Source organism: Rousettus aegyptiacus, unplaced genomic scaffold (assembly GCF_014176215.1).
Source record: "Rousettus aegyptiacus isolate mRouAeg1 unplaced genomic scaffold, mRouAeg1.p scaffold_m13_p_3, whole genome shotgun sequence".
NCBI classification, from domain to species: domain Eukaryota; kingdom Metazoa; phylum Chordata; class Mammalia; order Chiroptera; family Pteropodidae; genus Rousettus; species Rousettus aegyptiacus.
Genome location: NW_023416306.1, coordinates 33721929 through 33743481, shown reverse-complemented (window position 1 = coordinate 33743481; position 21553 = coordinate 33721929). Strand labels below are relative to the sequence as shown.

At 40.4% G+C, this 21553-nt stretch overlaps 1 protein-coding gene across 3 annotated transcripts in view; it reads left to right on the top strand.

The window, feature by feature from the left end:
* The window catches only part of NTRK2 (neurotrophic receptor tyrosine kinase 2), a 319160-nt gene extending 308178 nt beyond the window's left edge, over positions 1-10982 (top strand). For all 3 annotated transcript variants that reach the window (XM_016130219.2, XM_016130220.2, XM_016130217.2), the window contains 2 exons: positions 4113-4271; positions 5164-10982. In XM_016130219.2, coding sequence (XP_015985705.2) covers positions 4113-4271; positions 5164-5349 — 345 coding nt within the window. In that variant the 3' untranslated portion in view covers positions 5350-10982. The remainder of the gene's footprint in view (positions 1-4112; positions 4272-5163) is intronic.
* Positions 10983-21553: the final 10571 nt, after the last annotated feature.

Below are 21553 nucleotides of genomic sequence, written 5' to 3'. Positions count from 1 at the left end.
TTTTCCATAACTTGATTTATTTTAGGCAATATGGGATTTCATTTTGGCCCTGGGCCTCAGACATTGTTCTGGTTAGCTTTGCTGATTTCACCATGTTTCAATGATTAGCCGCCCTGATGGTCATTCAGCCTTTTCTTTTTCATGGTTTAACTTCTTAAATTTCTGTACTTGTTCTCCAGCATCCTGAAATATGACATAGTAGTGGAACACTACTCACTTCACGTTATACATTATGACATCTTTTTAGACTTTGTTTCCAGATCGAATAGTTCTAGGTCTGCGCCATAAACTCCCCTGTCTATTGTATAGATGGCAAACCAAGGAATGAGATTTCTCACACAACTTAGAGAGTGGTTATATTCTATTTGAATCCCAGTATTTTTGGTTATACTTTATTAAGAATTGCAAATTTCATTAAATGGTTCTTATTTGTAGAGTCAAATGGGCAAGCCAGTTTCCATTCATTTAATCTAAGACTTGCTTCTATCGAGAGTTCAGAGAAGTTATTGGAAGATGAATAGGGAAGCAGTGAACACTGATCTCTTGAAATAACACATTGAGATTTTCTTCCGAAATATCAGCACTCACAAGAAATCCACTTGAAGATATGGTATGCTTACCAACCGACCCCCCGATCCCTGCCAGATATAACTGATTAGCTCCTTATTTCTTGAGGCATGTGATCCATTGGCAAAACAAGGCAGTGCCCGGGCTTCAGTGGTGCCAGAGCTGTACGAGGGAGGCTTCCCGATGCTCAGAAAAGTTCCCTGAGCTATAGCAGGGACAGAGAGTTCCTTGAAATGGTGGGACTTGAGTTTGCCTTTAGGAGGCCTTCAGGAAGTAGGTGGGAAAGAAAGGAGATCAAGTTTTTCAAGAGGCTTGAGTAGTTCAGCTCAGATGAGGAGCCACAACTAGGCTTGCTGGCCCAACAGAGGGCCTGTGTTGGAGACCGCAGAAGCTAAAAGCACAGAGTGACCCATCAGAATGAGTGCAAGATGTTCAGTGGAGAGACATTATGTGTATGGCTCCAGATAAGCTACTTAACTCTTTGAACTTTGGGAGCTTTGTTCATAATATGAAGGCAAGCCAATGTCTACCCAAGAGGGTGACTTTTAGGTTCAAATGCAATAACTGGCTGGAAATTCTTTATAAAAGTGAGATACTAAGTGTTGATGGTTGATTATGATGGCGAAGTAGTTGTGGGTGATTATAGAGCTAGAACCCCAGTCTCTTGGGTCGAAGAAAATAAAAATTGGAAGTCTCAGTCAACTCCCCAGTGAACTGGATTTCCCATGTAGCTAACTGCATCCGTTCAGTCTAGTGAGTTTAGTGAAGAGTGTGTGGCCTGATCCAAGTGGATCACTGGGGAGCCTCTTTCAGGCACCACAGCATAGCCGGCAGTCAAAGCAGCAGCAGCTCTGACTCCCAGTGTCATACTTGGGATTGGATTCCATCTCACAAATATTTAAGCAAGGGTGTGAGGGCAAGTTGCCAAGCTGCACAATACAAAACAAATATCTCATTGTGTTTGTTGCCACACAGTGTGTGGTTTTGTGAGGTTTAAAAAACTACCCAGTGATTGTGACAGGAATGTGACAGTAATTTGTAACAATGGTGACTTTTTTTTTTTTTTGGTCTACTTTTGTGACATGCTCCAAAATCCTGAGAAAGGACTGCAGAAAAACGTTCAGAAATGTTCTAAATGGTTTTAGAAAACTTGTGAACCCTGTCTGAACTTTTATTAGATTCTCCCACACTCACCCGTTTGACATCAGAACAAGGAAAGCATTATTTATAACAGCATGTGTGAAATCCCAGAAGGGGTTCTTGAAAGAATTCAAGTGAAAAATCTGTCCCAAAGAGATCGCAAGCATAAAATAAATGATCAGAGGGGAAACATGTAAATCAAAATTTGAATCTGTGTGTGTTTTTTTTTCCCTTTAAAGGAAACAGGAGCCTTTTGTTTGTTCATTAGCAGAGTCCAGGACAGAAAACCTGGCCGTGTAGGTGCTGTAGTCACAGAAACCCCAGAGTGCTTGTCACTGCAGAGTGAGGAGTATGGGAGACAAGTACGTGTCGACTCTCCTTAATGTCTCTGAAATGGCTACTTCCCATTGAGGAGATCAGATGGTAAAATTAGAGAAGGAAGCAACACCTTGAAAGTATTTAGTGCATTATAAAGCACCTTTGTAAATATCGTCTACTTGGGTTCTTACCTCATGACAACCTGGAAGGTATTTATTATTACCCATATTTTATAGTTAGAAAAACTGGGGTGCAGAGAGGTTTGGTAACTAGTCAAGGTTACCCAACTAGGAAATGGCACAGTAGAGTGTGCCCTGGAACCAGCGTTTCTAGTGCCATAAATTGAGGGTTGTCCCCTACTGGGAACCCACAGGGAATATGGACAGCCTGGTATCTCACTAGGTTGACATATCCCAGACGATGTTTTTTTTTTTTTTTAAAACCGTCTAATTCTAGGAGATGTACATAAATAGTTCTCTAGCTCTCTCTCTCTCTCTTTCCTCCAAACACACCTTCAAACTAGTTTACCACCAGCATCCTCTCTGTCTGGTCAGTGCCTGGTTCACACAGTTGTGTTTCAAATATGGACTTTGATGGTGAGTATTGTCATCACCTTTGGCCTGTCCAGGCAGCTTCACAAGGGAACTCTTCTTGTTGAATAGTGACTCTTGTCACTGCAGGAGTGAGAAGAGAATGAGGAAATCAAAAACTAATGGAAGACCGCTACCTCTACTTAGTTTATAAGCTTTTGGTGTATTCAAAGCTGAACAGTAAAGATATGGGGGCACCTTAAGGCCGAGCTAGCAAGTTATGTTCCTACTGGTCAGATCTGGAGTGATTGTACAGAGAAGAATGGAAAACAACAATAAAAAAACACCTTCCTTCTTTCACATTTGTGCTTTCTTTAATGCTAAGAGCATCATTTCAAATCACCAAGCATATTAGACATCTCTGACCCTCTCAGCTCCTTCAGCTCTGGAGCTGAGCAGCATTTTTCAGGCAGCATCAGTCTATTTGCTTCCCTTAATGAGTCAGAAATGGATATTGAGAATTATAATTAGGCAAAAACTCTTTGTGGCATTCGTCTCGGAACTCAGGGGCTAAGAGTTGTCGGTGAGGTAATTCCTGCTCTCTGTGAGCTCACCTGCTTCTCTGGTGTCAGGCACGGCATTTTGGCTGGGAGTGCTGGGGTTAACCAGCACGAAAATTGGGACCTACCACCCAGGGAGCTACTGTGCAGAAATCTTATCATGGTTTTAGAATCAGACAGCTCTCATGGGCTACGAACCTGCAAATGGAATTCTTCGCTTTTCTCCAGGAAGTAAGAAGTCATAAACAAGTCTCCTTTGTTTAAAAAAAATCTCTTTGCCTATGGTAATGCTCTCGTCATCTTCCTCGGGTTCTGTGTTTTTACTAAAATGGGCTTTTCAGAACCATGGTTACTTTGTAAATAAGTAATGTAGCACTCTGTCATAAAGAAAAATCCTGAGCTCCAAATCCTAAGACCTGACTTTGTGTCCATAGCAACCTAACCCTCGGTTGCCTCATCTGTAAAACAGGAATACTAATTTCTGCCCCGTCCATCGCTACGTTGTGGCAAAAGTGTTTGAGGAAGCATTGTGCACTAGTCCTAACACCCTAAACTGTAAGGAAGCTAAGCTATGGCCTTGCTGAGAAGTAGAGTCACTTGGTGAGTCATTTTGGAATGAAGATCCCCCGATTTGTTATCTTGGTCAAAGTTACCTTGTTCATTAGAAGGTTGACTCATACTCATACCAGAAGATAAGCATGAGTTTTTTATACAAATGAACATTTACCCAGTCATCAGTTCTACTCCAGTCTAGTTTCAAGGGAGAATTGCAAATAATAGGAAAAAAATAATGTTACCATTCTTTGCCTTCTGTCTGCGGTGCTTGAGATAATTAATAAATCATATTTCCCTTATGTGTTTATAAACAATTAAAATTAAAATTAATACAGATAAAGGAAAAATGTCTCCCACATCTTCCTTCTACACCTTTTCCCCTGATGGTGGGAACTTGTTTTGGGAGTGACTGATGCCTCCTTGTTCACCTTTTTTCTGCCAGGTCGGTGGCCACACTATGCTGCCCATTCGCTGGATGCCTCCGGAGAGCATCATGTACAGAAAGTTCACCACAGAAAGTGATGTCTGGAGCCTGGGGGTCGTGTTGTGGGAGATCTTCACGTATGGCAAACAGCCCTGGTACCAGCTGTCCAACAATGAGGTGCGTGGTGGCCTGGACAAGACCACCCGAAAGGCTGACCCCGAGAGGTGTCCCATGGCCGGAAGTTAGGACACGATCTTATGTGGCTTTGTTGGGAACAGCACCTCCCAAATGTCCTGCTGTGTACCTAAATGTCATGGCCAAAGTATAGTCACTCTCCAAATATAAGAATTCTAGAGAAAAAAAAGCACAGTGTTTGCTGACATGCCTGTGATCCTCTGGTGATGAGACCGAGGAATCGCTATGTGCTGCTCATCTAGTAAATTAATAGCAGATGTGACATTCCAGCACCCTTGGAGCCCAGCTAGTTGCTTTGTATTAATCCAACAAGGTTTCAGATTTCTTTCCTTTTTGTACATTTCTTTAGAACATTCACTTCTAGTGAAAAACTCAAACATTTTGTTTTCCTATTCGTATCCTTTTGCAAATATATCTATATTTGAGGCATAGCTTCTTGGTCAGGTCCTTCACATCATCTTCAGGTCCAAGTCTGTCTTTTTTCTAGTACCATTATCCAAAATGAAAACTCATTTCTATAGACTAGGGGTGAGGTCTCTCTTCAGTCAGCACCCTGACACAAAGGTGGCCTAGGTTCTATCTCAGGCTGGTAAAACTAAAACACATTGGAACTTTAGGCTGAGGTTTGGGATCATTCCCTATAGATAATTTTTTCCCACCAGTTTGGTGCAATTAGTGTGGCTTGAAAAATGAGTGTAAATCAGTGCACTTAACCATGATATACCAACCTATAGCAATGGCTCTCTTCTTTCAGGGGGAAAAAAAAAGTAAATGCCGAGTGACTTTCTTTAAAGCACCCCTCTCTTTGTGCTGACATTTGCTTTACCTGCATTGTTTTTCCTCTTATCTGATTCTATCTTTGATCTCCATCCAGGTGATAGAATGCATCACTCAGGGCAGAGTCTTGCAGCGACCTCGAACATGCCCCCAGGAGGTCTACGAGTTGATGCTGGGGTGCTGGCAACGAGAGCCCCACATGAGGAAGAACATCAAGGGTATCCACACCCTCCTTCAGAACTTGGCCAAGGCATCTCCGGTCTATCTGGATATTCTAGGCTAGGGCCCTGTCCCCCAGACCGATCCTTCCCAAAGCACCTCCTCAGATGGGCCGAGAGGATGAACGTCTTTTAACTGCCGCTGGATGCCATCACTCTGCTGTTCTCTACTCTGACAGTATTAACAACAAAGACACTAAGAAGCTTTCAGAGGGAAGCAATGTGTACTTCTCCATCCGTAGACACAGTATGGACTTCTTTTTGGCGTTATCTCTTTCTCTCTTTCCATATCCCTTGGTTTGTTCCCTAGTTTTTGTTTTCTTTTTCTTTTTTGTCTTCCCTGCTTCACAGTCCTTATTTACCCTTTCTTTTTTAATCAATTTGGCTTCTGCATTACTATTAACTCTGCATAGACAAAGGCCTTAACAAACCTAATTTGTTATATCAGCAGACACTCCAGTTTGCCCACCACAACTAACAATGCCTTGTTGTATTCCTGCCTTTGATGTGGATGAAAAAAAGGGAAAACAAATATTTGACTTAAACTTTGTCACTTCTGCTGTACAGACATCGAGAGTTTCTATGGATTCACTTCTATTTATTTATTATTACTGTTCTTATTGTTTTTGGATGGCTTAAGGCTGTGTATGAAAAAGGAAAACTTGTGTTCAATCTGGGAAGCCTTTATCTATGGGAGATTAAAACCAGAGAGAAAGAAGATTTATTATAAACCATAATATGAGAGGAACAAAGACAACTATTGGGATCAGCTGGCGTCAGTCCCTACTTAGTAAAAACCCAGCGACTGTTAGCTGGGAGGAATGTATTCGGCACCTTTCCTTGAGGACCTTTCTGAGGAGTAAAAAGACTGTTGAACTCTGTGCCATGGACTATTCTTTTTCCATCACCAGAAACACTAGAGTGCAGGAGAGAGAAAAGATGGTTTCCGTGAGACACAAGATGATGTATCACACACTCAAGCAGTCTTGTCTTTGTAGGTCATGGTGATAGCACTGGTTTGTTTTTCCAAGTGTTATCTACCGAGCCTTTGTCGAGTTCGATTGGAAAAGGGTGGATTCTTGTCCAGAGATCATTTCAGGGTTGGGTAGGAAAGCCAAGGACTTGGAAAATATAGGACAACCTATACTTCGGAGGCAAGTTTATCTTATACCGAACTTTTCAGATAGCACTTTCCTCCGATCCCTACCTGCTACCCCACCCGTCCTTTTAACTGTGCAAGCAAAAACTGTGCATGGTCTTCGTCGATTAATACCTTGTGTGCAGAAACTACTGCTCCAGACGTCGTGCCCCTGATGTGTAGAGCAGATTCATAAAAGGCATAACTTATATAATTAGGGAAGCTAATGGAGTTCATTAGCTGAATATAAATGTCTCTGGGCTATATGGAGGTGATGGGTTTTAACAAATACAGACCCTGAAGCTTGGATGTCCTCATGCACGTCAAACCCACTATGGGACCGTGGGAAGGGCAAAGTCAATCCCTGAGGGAAAGGAAACTTCGTCTCTGGGGACATCATATGCATTGATGTTTAGTGTACACAGGCCAAGTCCTTGCTCTGGTCTCTGGTTGGGAGAGTGGTTTAATTCCGAGTGTACTCCACTGTCAGTATGCTGTTTTGTTTTTTTCACTCCACTAAAAGAAGTAAAAAATTAGGCACAGCATGCCAATGGGAGGCTCTGCCCAGACCAAGCTTTCGAGGTGTGCTTCTGAGTACAGTCACAGGTTTTTTGAAGAGAGGTTGTAAATTTGAATAGAAATTTACAGTTATATGGGTAATCAGTTACACCAAGGAAGAAAAATATTTCTGTTCCTGAAGAAAACTTGCTACCCTCTGTGAGGGGAATTTTGCTAACTTGACATTTTTATAACACGAGCCAGATTGAAAGGGAGTGATTTTAATTCATTTTAAGTCATTTTATTCCATATTTGTTTCTGAAGGTGCAATTGCTCTGTTTAGGTTCAGCTTGTGCCCTTAATTACTGGAACACCTTATTTTCTATTATGGAGTTTGAAAACCAGTTCTCAAAAAAAAACAAAAACAAAAAACGGAAGTGTTGATTAACAGACAACAGAGTGAAATGCAGTAACATCTATAGTCAAGTTAAGGGGATTGGCTAAGACAAAGTTTACAGTCCCTTCAAGTTCTGCACTGGCCTATGAAACATGGGAGTTGAGTTGTTTGTTCTCTTTGTCAGTGAAAAAAAAAACCCTCCAGAATACACATAATAATATAATGAAAGCCATATCTCCATGATATATACCTGCACATATATATCCTATTAAGGACCCAAGGTACTGTTAAAACACTGTGGCACTCTGTGAAGCAGTAAAAAAAAAAAAAAAAAAAAAAAAAAGGCAGATTTGTACAAAACTTTTCTAGATTCCATCAGTGATGATCTGAAAATCTTCACAGGTTCGTCATTCTGTGTGACTAGTTAGCTTGTCTTAGGAGAAGCTGCAACGTGTTTGTTTTATTTTAACAGAGAGCAAAGGAGGCAATACTCTAAATGATTAAATTCAAGGAGGGCCATGCAGTTTTAGAGCAAGGATTTAAAGCAAATGAGAAGATGGGAGCATTCCATTCCAGTGTTGTGTTTTCCTCTGAAGGAATAAAGCAAAAAATAAAAAATAAAAATAAAAAATAAATAAAAAGAAATTTAAAATAACCTCTCCTTACCTTTTGACAAGTCCCTCAAGGTCTTGAAATGAAAGGTTCTATGCAAGTGCAAAGCTTTATAGTTATTTATATTGCTGATTATTATCTTTTTCCTCTGTTGTCTCAAGAGTATATACTACTGATTTCAGAGACGTCTTGCATTGACAGAATACCAGATTGCTTTTAAAGTAGCTGAATGAACCACAGAATATTCAAATGTTCTGCACTGGTCCTCCACAATCCCCTCCTCTCATGCTCTTCTAATTTTTAGAAAAAAAGCAACTTCATTCTCAAATGTGACGATCACAGAATATGGCCTGCTGTCAAATTTGTTAAAAACTACAAGTAGTAGTGACAAACCTAATTGTCTAGCCCAAACTCTGACAAATCATTTGTTTACAAATTGTTTAATACTTTTCCAAACAGTGTTCATATATGTTAGCAAATTATTCCCGTTTCTTATAAGTGAGGAAATTGGGCCTCGGAGAAGTGACATGGTATACTAGACATCTCCAAGTTAGCTTCTGGCGCCACTAAGACTTAATCAAAATGTTCTGACTCTCAAGATCATGGTTCTGTCCACTAGAGACTCTAATCTAGAAAGGAAAACATGTTAACAATTCATGAAGCAGGATATAATGTCAGAAGAACAAAATCAAACACGTGAGACAAGCAGCTGAGATATTGTGATATATAATCATGTTCATAGCTTCAGCTAAATCCTTGTACACTGAACCAATGTCATAATCAGGCTTATTTAGACAACATTTTCAACTATCCTATAAAGGATTATATCAGAATTCATATTATACATATGTGTTCACATCAGCGCTACCTGTGGTATGTTCATGTATTTATATGTATTATAAATACTTAATTTATACATATGCAAACACACGTATAGTGTGTTTGTGTGCTTATGTATAAATTTATAGGTACACAGTAATAGAGATAATTATAAGTAGGATGCAGTATGAATAATTTGCTTAAAATCTGCTAAATAACCAAAACTTTGTAATGTCATGTTGCCATTAGTGCTTCCTTTCTCCATGTGAGTAGGACTACACCACCCTTTTCAACATGGGTGGAAGGCGTATTTAAGATAATGTGCTTCCCAAAACAACTGACTCGAAGCCATCCCATTACACTGAGTCCTTTCTCTGGCTCCTCACAAAGGAAAATACAGACTGAAATAGATCTTCTTATGTAAAGGTCCAAGAAAGAAAAATGGATATTTTTATCTTCTTGTATTATGCTCAACTTGTCCCACTATGACCCTTTTACACTCGTGTTCAGAGTCCAAACATTCCAGAAAAGAACTGGAATGTTGGGAGCCCAGTGTCTCGAAGGCCAGTGGGGAGAAGTAGAAGACCCTAAAAAGAGGCAAATGAATCTTAGGCATTCCCATAACCAAGTGGAAATGCAAGCAACGACAGTATACAAGACTGTCCTTTGCAAAGAGCCATGATGAAAGGATCCCTGGGTTAGGACTTTTCATTTTAATCTTTCCTTTTGCAAATTAGACCTTCTATAATGACAATAGCATTAAATTGTATATCTAATTAGAGAAATGACTGCAGACACCCACACCCTCAATTCCCTTGCTCTCTCTTTTTTTTCTTCCAGTGGAGGACTTTCATTTCTAATGTTGAGCTTTGGTTCGGCCCTCTATCACTGTTACAGAAACTGTTATGGTGGGTGATGGCCTGTGATCCAACTACTCAGATGACTAAATGAGCAATTAAAGCAATTTCTTTATGATGCATCATTGTAGAGTGCAGAGACTCCAAGGTTGTGATACCAAATGTTATTCTAAAGAATTGGGGGTGGGAGGGATTTGTAGTTAAATAAGACAGCACATAAGGGGGATTTTCTTGTTGTCAAGACTGGAATGAATCACTCTGCTTCTCAAGTCAAAGGTTCTCGAATATCTTCAGGTTTTAATTTCTTCTTTCTTTTCCTTTTACCTTTACTTATTTATTTATGTATTTATTTATTTATTTTTATATTTTGCTCCATTTCTCACAAACACAAAGCAAAGCAAAAAAATATATATATATGTATATGTGTTGCAGGCAAAAAACACTGTGAATATCACAACAGCAACCAAGCAACTTTTTCGCCATCTTTACCATACGTCTCAGGAGACAAAATGGGAAAACATGGGATGTCATTTTTTAGTCTATGCATTCTAGGCCAGGTCCATGTTTGTTTTATTTCTTTGATCTGTGAATTAATGAAAATGATCCTGAGTGAAGGTTGGCTGAATGTTCAATATATTGGAACAAGCATAATAAAAGCTGCTAATAGTCACATGCTTGAACTAGAAAAAAATTGGAGAAAATGAAATGAAATGTAAAGGCCTACATCTTGCAGCTTGTATACCTTACTATTGCTTTAAAAATGTATAAAACAGCTGGAAACGTTTTAAATACAAGGTCTTTGAATTAAACGTGGATTTTAAATATGTAATCTTTTGACAAATGGCCAAATTATAGTGAAATATTGCTCCCTGCCTTCATTGATCATTATCTGTCACTTACGAATCTGCCTAGAGATGTGGACACTCTCTGCATTTGCTTCTGTACATGGAGAGATGTTTGTATATATCCGGGCCATACACACACACACACACACACACACACACACACACACAAACACACACTCACGCACACACACACACATTTCAGTATCTCTCTGAAGATATAATGCCCCTTAAACCGTGCCCTGGTATTTGGAACTCTTTTTTTTGTTTGCTTTATTATTTTTTTTAATGTGACGTCTCTGTGCAGATACTTACTGGTTCCTGTTTTGCAATCTGTTTTGAGGTCCATTGCTTTACTAAGACCCACTGCATCTTGGCTGACTTCAAAGTGACACCAGAATATCAGTGTTTAAAAAAAAAAAAGTTTTGTTTGTAAATCATGTGACCAGCTTCTCTCAACCTGACATGGAAAGTCTCTTGTACTACAGTGTATTTAATAAAAATGATGTCTTACAATAAATAACATCCTCCAAAAGAGAGACTAAAAATGACATGATTACTTTAAAAACTTTTAGAGTTTTCACAGGCTGTGCCCTTTTTTCTGTCTGTCTGTATGTATTTTAGATATGGTCACTGCAGATGGATGCAGTGTTCATTACTTGAAAGTTATGAGAGAAATTAGCCTTCAGCACAAGTATCCTGGGTGATCCCTTTATAACCTGCCACTTCCACTGTTTATCTTGGGTAACTAGAATATCACTGTCCAGTAGAACTTTCTGCAATGATATAATATTCCACTACACTGTCCAATGTGATAGCCATTAGCCACATGTGGCTAATTAGTACTTGAAATGTGGTGATGTGACTGAATAACTGAATTTTAAATTATATTTAATTTCAATTAGTTTACATTTAAGTAGCCATATGTAGCTCATGGCTACCATATTAGCACAGAGTAAGAAGACAGAATCATTATTATTTCTAAGAGATCAGACCTAAGAAACCTACCAAGGGAAATGTTGGGTATCATGGCATCCTAGGATTGGAGCAGCACTGAAAATCAGAATGACCCAGAAGCGGAAGTAGCCAAAAACGAAAATGCCACACTTACTTGGCTTCTCTGTTAGCCAGTGTTTCCAAAATCATTAAGGCAAAGGAGGACCAAATCAGGGTGGTTCAATAGGGGTCTCATAGCTTGTTTCTTGCCATCAGAGTGGTCCACCCACACATCTGCTCTTCAGTACCTCACAGTCACATTTCCCAGGGTCTGACCTCTTCTTCTCAACCTCTGAGAGGCACAGGGGACATCTGGGCAACATTCTTGGTGTAGGCTTCAGGAACTCAAGATTTGGAGTGTACTGTCCTAAAAAATCAAACTCCTCGGGAATTTCGCCTCATGGACCTTCCTTCCGCCCCCTCATTCAGATATGTTTTCCTTGATTGAAAAGAACATGACCGGGTTAAAGCTCAGCAGGGACTTGGAAAGTTCAGAGCTGTGTAAGGGAGGAAAACAACTGGTCCAAAACTCCAGATAGGGTCACGAGCCCCTGTGGGATTGAAGTATATATCCCACTCAAAGGAATGGTGGGTTAAAGGACAAAAGTTAAGCCCTGATGCCTTGGCCAACTATAACCTAATTCAGACTATTAAAGATCTAAACATTTTCCAGACTATATTTTTATATTATTATTGATACAATTACAGTGCTATTAGCTTAAATTCCAAAACTACGGTCAAGTTTTCTGGAGCACTTGCCTGTTTCTGTAGACCCTATCTAGCCTTCCCTTCAAATATACCCCTTTCGTTCACTCTTAAGGATGCCTGAAATCTCAGGTGAGAACAACACTCCTGAAGTATTCTGATTTGTAACCTCCTTGAAACTGGCATCTTTACCTTTAGAACAAATTGACTAATAACACAGATGCTTACTGTATGCCACGGTATTATATATGTGTGTTTGTTTCCTGTGGCCGCTGTTACAAATTACCACAAGTAGGGTGCCTTGAAACTACAGAAATCTGTTCTCTCACAGTTCTGGAGGCCAAAAGTCTGACACCGGGGTGTGGTGAGGTAATGCTTTCTCTGGAGAGTCTAAGGGAGAATTTGTCTCTTACCTGTTCCAGTTTCTGATGGCTCCAGATGTTCCTTCGCTTGTAGCTACATCACTCTAATCTCGGCCTTCTCTTCTTCATTTGTTCTCCCTCTCCTCTGTGTGTCTATCTTCTAAGGATGTATGTGACTGCATTTAATAACCGCACTTAAGGCTCTCCCAGATAATCCAGGATAAGCTCCTCCTTTCAAGATGGTTGTTCACATTTTTTGCCTGATAAGATCCCATTCACAGGTCCCGGGGATTACTATGTGAGCATATCTCTTTGGAGGCTGTCATTCAACCTGCTACATTATGCTAACACTCAACTCTTAAAACAACCCCGAGAGGCAGGTACTATTGATCTCCCCACTTTACAGATGAGAAAAGTGAGGCACTGAGAGTTAAGAAACTTGCCAAAAAGTTAGGTCAAAGGAAATTGACCAGTAAATACAGTGCTTACTATTTACTAGGGAGGTCTCATTTAATCCTCAAAACAAGGGGGGAAGTCGAGCAGTTCCACTCCAGTTAACTGTCAGAAATACAGGTACCTGGCTGGTGTTGGGAAACTCTGCAAGTAGGGTTTTGGCTAGTGACTTAATGTTTAGGGTCTGGGCTCCAGGCCCCTCAGAGAATGGTAGAAAGAATTTCAATAGCCCAGCCCTATAGGAATAAGGTTATCAATGGGAACAAATGCCAAGATTCAAGTTCAAGGAGACTAGAGAGTTTCTAGGAAATTTAATCTGGGGTGTGAGGACTTTGGTCATTAGAGAAAAGGTAAGAATTTGGCCACTAAGCCAATGTCCAAATTCAAATGAGATTCCCCAGCAAGGCCTTTCTGGTGCTTTCTTGAGTCAGGTGTTCCTAATCCTTCATCTCCCACCCATCAGTCTTGGGAAGGGTGAGCCTGCAGGTGGAGGCAGCTGCCTATCAGCGGGTTTCTGAACCTTGGGGTGATGTTAGAGTACCATCTTGCAAATAGAAATCTCTGTAAATTTTACTATTTCCCTAATGTCGGATTCTTTGGTAGGCTCTCATGATTAGAGCTATATGAGAGCTAAATACCCCAGACCCCATTGCCATCTACAGGTGATATTTTACAAAGAATTCAAGGTTCAAATCAAATTCACCCAAGTAAGTAATGATTTATTATTAAGACTATACCACTGCTACATAGGCCAGGAAACTTGCACTCCCTGTTCTTGCATGAAAAACATTCTCAAAGGCAGATGCACTGATAGAAGCCAACTTGGCTTCTACTCAGATCAGATGACAAGGAGGAACAACAGAAGACCCAGGGAGCTCTGGTCACTGAAAGCTGCTCTCCTGGCATTGGCAGATTCTTCTGCCTTCTTTATGCAGAATTACAAGTGGAACCACTTGTGCAATATTTCTAATAAATCTTCAATCTTCATAATCAGTCATTTCACACACACGCACACACACACACACATCTTTAATGTCTCTTATACTAATTAACAAACCCTTTAGATAACACTATTTTAAGTTTCAATTAACTGCTAAAGTCACTTCTCACATGGGCATTGTATGTAATATATATATATGTCATTAGATAGATATGTCATGATATCTAGTCACTTCTAGTGTATAAGCTAGATTTAACTTACACATCACATTATAAATTTAAAATCAATTGCCACACAGATAGTATAACAACCTCCCTATGCACAGCTACAGCTTCTTCTCCTATGGTAGATATAGATTTATAGATACCAACTTAGATATGGAAAATGCCCTTGTCTTCATTTCCTTTAAATTATGCTGTTTGACTCAACTCCACATCCTGCAGGGGCAAAATCAATCCCCAGCCATTCCCCAGACTCCACCACCTCCTGATACCCAACCCACTAGGTATTTATGATTATTTGCTCTCAAGATAGGTCACAAGGCTTTACCTCCAAAACCTTAATTTTTTCTTTTTTCTCCCAACTTTGTTATATTTCATCAACATATGTTTGTGTTCAAAACAAGATGGGAGGCTTTGTGTACCTCCTCAGTCTTTCATCTTCCCTGGAAATCTCAAAATTTTCTTTCTTAATTTGAGATAAAGTTTCTCTTCAATTTTTCTTGCAAGATAAATATTAGTGTTTTTTTTCTCAGCTTTTGTATTAGATCAGACTCACATGGAGAACTTTGAAAATGTTAAAGCCAAAGCCTTACCCTGAAAGAATTAGTCTGAGATGGGGCAAGGCACAGGTTTTTTTTTTTTTTTTTTTTTTTTTTTTTGCTTTTCTTTTTTTAAATTCATATTAGGTGTTTCTAGCATGCAGCTAAGGGAGAAAAATGGTGTTTTAGGGGATGATAAGACTCAGCCCCAGAATTTAAGCCATCTAAATAAAAATTCCTGGTGCTAGACCTAGGACTTGATGCAGCAGAGAATGGGCCAGACAGAGAAGGGCCTACAACTTGAGTTCAAGAGTACCAGATCGAACACTAGAAGGATATGGAAAGAAGATCATCAATATCCAAGGAGTTCAGTAGTGAATTACATGTTCTCTCAGAAATTAGTTTTCTGCAAAGCTTTACGGAAACCAGTTATGGCCCAATGCTTAAGATAATCAATCAATCAATCAATCAATCAATCTTGATCAACTAAAAGGTTAGGATTGCCTTTCATTATGCCAGAAGAACAGCTGGTGATTCTCCAATCATAGGTTCTGATGGGGATCATCCTGCTGCTAGCTTGCTATAAGATGGAGAGCCACCACAGGTCTTGGACCCAGCCCAGGACTGTGAATACTGAGCTGGCAGGAATCACTGGAATTGAAGTTCTGCCATATGCCATTAAATGCTAACCCTAGATCAGTGAAGGGGAGAAGCCAGTACTTCCTTGATCATGCAATTTATAAACCCCATAGGCCCAACTGAATTGAGACTAAATTCAGTCCTACTAGATTACTGTGTACACCAATCCCTGAGAAGGATGGGCAATGGAACTGGGAACGCCCATACGAGATATCGATTTTGTCCCCATGAGTCTTCCCCTCAAATTATGATATTCCAACTGGTCTGCTCTATGTACTTTCTAGTCATTTACTCTGTTCCTGCGACAATATTGCAATTTTTATTGATTAATTTTTTTTTGTTGTCCATTTCCTACAGTTAGAATGTAAGCTTTACACAGGAACAGATTCTAGTGTCTTTGGTTCCCTGTCTAGCATAACTCTTGACACATAGGTGGTACTTAATCATTTCCAAATGAGTGGATGGATGAATGAATAAGAGCTGAAGGAGTTTAAGAGGTCAAGAGACTAGGTAGGTAGTTATGGTAGACTGATGCTGAGAAACAGGGGCTGTGACCCTAGGCAAGTCCTTTTAACCTTCTTAAGCCTTTGATTATTCATTTCAAAACTATTTAATACGGGCTTTTTCTCCAGGTCCAGATGACATAATTCATGCTTTGAAACCATAACAGAAATTATTAGTATAAATGACTTCGAATATTCATAAATAAGAAGAAGGTGATTTTTCTTTCTAACTTAGTTTGGGGACCCCAGACAAGCCTCTAGAAAAAGCAAGGTTACCATGACTGAAAATAAAAATGTCTAGGTTTTATTTTCAAGTGGACAACCGAGTTACCATGGTGGTTTTCCTTTAAATAAAGAATCCATAACTCCAGAAGCAAGCACTACAAGTCTCTTGGAGAAGACCTCCCTCCATACTTGCTGGAAATTGAGCATTATGCCAAATGAAAAGGCATAAAAATTCTATGACATCTTTAAGGGTGGTGGTTATTTTGTTCATTTCGGCCTAACTGGGGAACTTTTCTATAGTGGATTTCCAAAAAAGCACTTTGCAGAGTTATTTAGTACCTTCTTATTTCAGGGATAGAACTTTTTGGAGACAAATAATGGCCTTTCTGGCTTTGGGGTAAAGGGAATGCAAATGGATCAGAATGGCTCTCCTGGATCTCCCATAGTATCACAGATTTATAGGGTTGGAAGGGCAATAGAGGGCAGTCCTGTGCACATCCTTGCCAGGGGCCCAGCACTAGTAAGAGGGATTTTATTTGAACACCTTCTCCTGCCTCCCTCCCAAACCCTTCACCCACAGTTCATTTTCATTTTACAAAGCTTCTTTAGCAAGCACTTCCTGGTGCTGAACCAACAACTGCCTCTCATGGGCTCAGATCTCCTGGGAGTGCACAGAATAACTCTTATTCATTATAACTTGGCATCCTTATATAACTTCCTTGTGGTCTTCCTCCCACATCCATCCCCCTACAGAAAACTCTGGACCGCTTGCCAAATACACAGGAGAAAGGGCAAAGAACCCAGCTCTGTCTGGTGAAGCTAGTACCCAGTCTACAATTCTCTGGTTATTCTTTAGTTGCATCAGTTAATTTTTTCCACCTCTTCTCCAGGCTGCAACACATTCTTAGCAGAAGAAGAAAGCACCTTTTTCAGGGATCAGGAAGATTAAAAGTGATGTGTGTCTCCTCTTCTCCAGGAGAATAATTTATCAATGGCATCAAGACAATTAACAGAGCTCTTCACAGCCCTTATACCCTTGGTCCATCCAAAATCTTCCTGGGCGCAGATAAAAACAAGAACATTTGGGTGTTCATGGGATGGTGAACTTTGCCATCCCTGATGAAAGAGAAAAAAGGTGAAAGGCATTGGTTATTTGTCTGCTCAGCCAAGGGTGGGAGTGTTTGCTAACCTAAAGATAGCCTTAATTTTATTTGTTTTTCCTAAAGAACATCTGCTTGTACAATGATTAGGCACTGGCATTCATTAACACAGGAAGTAAAGCGTCTGAGATTTGTGTCACTGGGAGTGTTCAAGAACAAAATAAGACAGACACTCGTAGGAGTGATTTGAGAGCATTTTTTCACACTGTACAAAGGTTCAGCCTAGGAGAATGTCTAGTATTCAGGGGGTGTGGTGGCTGAGAATTCAGTTATCTGTAGTAGTCGGGGTCATTCTCTCTGGAACTGTGGGACACTGTAGACCATGGATGACATTAACCATGTGTACATGGCATGTGAATGAATGCCTAACAAGGCCTGGTGGCAACAACATCTCAGAAAATGCTTGCTGAATAAATGAATAAATTTCTCAAGCATGCAGTGAAAAAAATGCAGAACATTCTGTGCATCCTTTATATATTCCCAAGTACATTTACATTTATTATGGCATTTTTCTTCCTAACATTCCTCTGAAGATTGGAGTACAGGCTTTCCACACCCTCATTTTACAGATAAAGGTCTGATCATAGTCCCATGAGTTAGGTACAGAGTCAGAACTAAAAGGTGAGTTTCCTAATTCTTGATAGAATTTTAGAACACAATCATCTGGCCAGTGACTTTAAGGAAAACTCCTCAAATTCTTAGTTCTTATTTATAAGATTAGGATATAGTGTCAATATGTCTTCACCCCTGCCTCTTTCCACCTACCTTCCTTGGTTAAAAGAAAGAGGGGGGTGCTATTAAAAATTGGATTTTTGAACATGTTAAGTGTTGTATGCAAAGTTTGACAAAAAGGAAAATAAAATTTAAAAATCAGTTGTTTCATTTACAAATCTACTCTTTAAGACTTTCAGAAATAGGTAATTAGTCACTTGAAAAAATGAAAAATTCAGGAATCAAGTGGATTTCCCCCGTTAATTAAAGGAGAGGATTTAATATCTCATAAAGCCATAATATAACATTCCTTGGCTATGGGGAGAAGGTGGGAGTAGATGTCACACTCCGCTTAAGTTGGAGATTGGAGTGTGCTTTGGGGATGCTCAGCCTGTCAAGTTACAGATAAGGAAACTGAGGCACAAAAAGGTCAGTAATGTAGCTGTTAGAGGTAGTGTTGACTGTCACTTTGAGGTTTCCTAACTTCAGAGACCCTGCAGTTATGGGCCTTAATGTTCTATATCTTCGACTCCTGGCAGCTGAAGCAGGCATTTTCATCACACTGGCCTGTGCGTATGTGTGTGCACGAGGGTGTGTGTGTACATATATGGGTGTGCACATAGGTGTGTCCATAGCATGCCTTATTTCTTCCTTCATCCCCCTTCTACACAAAACAGGGTTCGACATCTATAATCAAGCACCATAAAGGATGTGCATTTACATTTTAAATATCTACAAAATAAAATTTAATTATTTCCCCTAGCCTTGTTGTGTCTCAATAGTAGGAACGAAAAACCAAATCACATTGCTCGTTAAATTTTAGTTATTTCCAATTTCCAGATTCCTCTTAAGAGATTGGTCCCCAATAGCAAGGCTGAGATGGCAAAGAATTTGGGAAAGCTGTAAAGAGCTCCCCATTTCTGTCCCGTATGAAGACCCCCCACTCTGCCTCAGCTTCAGTCTTGGCTCTTGAAACCTGCTGCCCTCTTGGGACACAGTCCACCTTCCATCATCCTACAGACTGACTCCGCATTCCTCTCACCTCTTTTTAAAGAGATATTTTGGGAAGCAGCACACGCACATCCAGAGACCAATTACTCAATCTCCCAGCAAGTATGGAGATGATGGAAGTATAGCCCTTCCGTCTCCTAGCAACAGCGTGGGGGAGAGGGAGACTGGAAAGCGAGCTGGTTGCCCAGCACCACCCTGCGTAGAAGGCATTTGCGCATTTCGCTTTTGTTGTCTTTGACGGCCATTTCTAAAACGGGCTCTGTGTTCTTGGGGGATTTTAGGCACTTAAGTTATTCTTTTAAAAGATCTCTGCTGACATCCACAGGTCCTATAATTAACATCTCAAGCTTCCACAGGCCGGAAGTGTTCTGTCACACCTGAAAATACAGAGCCCTATCTTGGTCTTCCACCCTCAGTTCCTAAGCAATTTGTCCAGTCCCCTCCTTCCTCCATGCTTTCTTTTGCCTTTACACATATTCACCCCAGATGTGGACATTCAAACAGTCTTTTTTTTATTTTTCCAAAATTATGAACCCTGCCTTTTAGAAAAAATTATGAGATTATAGTCACTGGACATCTTATTCACTTTCTTTTTAACCTAAAAAAAAAAAAAAAAAGACCAGCTATAGCAGATTTCCACACCTGTTGTTTCAACACTTCCATGATCTTCAACTCTGTTTCACCCTCCCCCACAGCAAATGTGTCATTGACAAAGGACCTAGTTGATGAACTGGAGTAAGAATTGATTAAATGAAGGAAAAGGTATGAGCTAGCATGATAGCTGACTCCCTTGACTAGAAATGCTCAGGATCTCAAGAGAGAAGGCTGGTGAGTGTGGCAAGGCAGTTGTTTCTGTTCTTTATGAGAATAGATATTTGGGGAAAGAGAAACAGAGGTAGGATCAGAAAGAAATGTGAGGTTTCCATTATCAGCAAAAGGAAACTGGAAGAGTGAGAGAGTTAAGAAGAGCTGGGTCTGCGCTAAATCCCACATCTGTTATTTCTGACCTAGTGGCCCCTCAACCTTGGAAATGCTTGACCCTTCAAGGCTTCTGGCTAAGGCTTGAGGATAGGGAGGGCCGGTAGGAATTCCAAGGACTAAAATAATTTTGTGGGGGAGCACCAAGGATCAGAAGGTGGGACACAGAGTGCTTTTTTGCAGGAGCAATTATTGAAAGAGCAGGAGGGGACCCTAAGCTTGCCCTTCTGTACTGTTTACAACCACCTCTCAAACACTGGGTATAGAAAATATGACTAAGATGAGAAGCTGGGATTCTCAGCTAATCTTCCAAATTTTATATCAGGCAAGTAAAAAGCCATTTCTCTAATTAACAAGGAAATCTCCCCATTTTCCCTCCTCTGCCTGTCTGTGCCTTAGTTTGCTCTTCCTTGGGTTAGGAAGTTTGCACAGCTGCTACCATTTCCATCAGCCTCCCCTCTAGGGCCCATGGCTAACCAGACAGAGCCTTGCCAAGACCTTTTTTTTTTCTAGCCCTTCTGAGCAAGCTCCTGAGAGATTGTGATCATCTTGCTTCTAGATGGAATTTAAGCCTAGTAATTTAGTTCATGTCACCATGAGCAATAGCTAAAACTCAACTGGAGAAGGAAGATAGGAGAGACAATTCTCACACTGTCTTTAAATCCCAGGACAGCTTCCATGGAAGGGTCCATAGCCACCATGGGCACATGAGCTCCTTTCCAGGCCTGAACCTGACTCAGAAGCTCAACCAAGCCAGGGCTAAAAGGCTGAAGGATTCTGAGAAGGGGAAGGATTGTGGGGATAGAGATGAAAAAGGCAGAGCAGGACCTGGTCACTGCTGTGTTTATCAGTTATTCCCTAGAAGTGAGAAATTGGATAGAAGTGATGAGAATGCAGGAAAAAGAATTTTGCTTTTGTGGGCTTCCTTTTGGTGTACTCAGTCCATACAGATGTGGACTATAGAAATTCAACATAGCTTGGGGGCCTACTCCCTGCTGGAACACTGGAATCTACTAATTCTACAGAGAAAGGTGAACCAATTAGAATCCCTCCCTCTCTCCCCTTGTACCAGCTTCAAGAGAAACATGAGGTTAGAGCTTCGGGCCCTCCAGGGCATTCAAGCGCGTAAGTGGGTAATAGAATGAATTTCAGAGAAGTCCCTCTGCAGGGCTGTGGACTCAAGCCACCCTGGCTCTCTGAAGGTTAAACACCAGCTTGTACTTTCTGCCTAAAGCTGTGATTCTGACCCAAAGGTGGAAACAGAGCAAGAGGCAGAGCAAAGAAATATTGACAAGGGTGCCAAGAGACTGTAAAAAAAAAAAAAAAAAAAGACTTTCTTCCACCATTTTGCTCAGGACTAGCTGATGTTCAGTAAATCCCAAGAGCTGCCTCTCAGGACTTCCCAACTTTATGGACAAATATACCCGGGAGCAAAGCACGATTCTCTACATTGTTATTTCTGAGCCTGATGAGGTTAATTCTTTATTTCATCACTTATCTGAAGTTCTGCATGTTCAAGTTCTGCTCTGACAGAGGCCTTTGTCAGGAGCCCAGTTGCCATGGCAGTGCCTCCAAAATAGAACAAGTCCAACATACACCAGTAGATGGTACAATAAATAGAATAAGTACTACTTACAATACATTATTCAGTTTCTACTGGGTA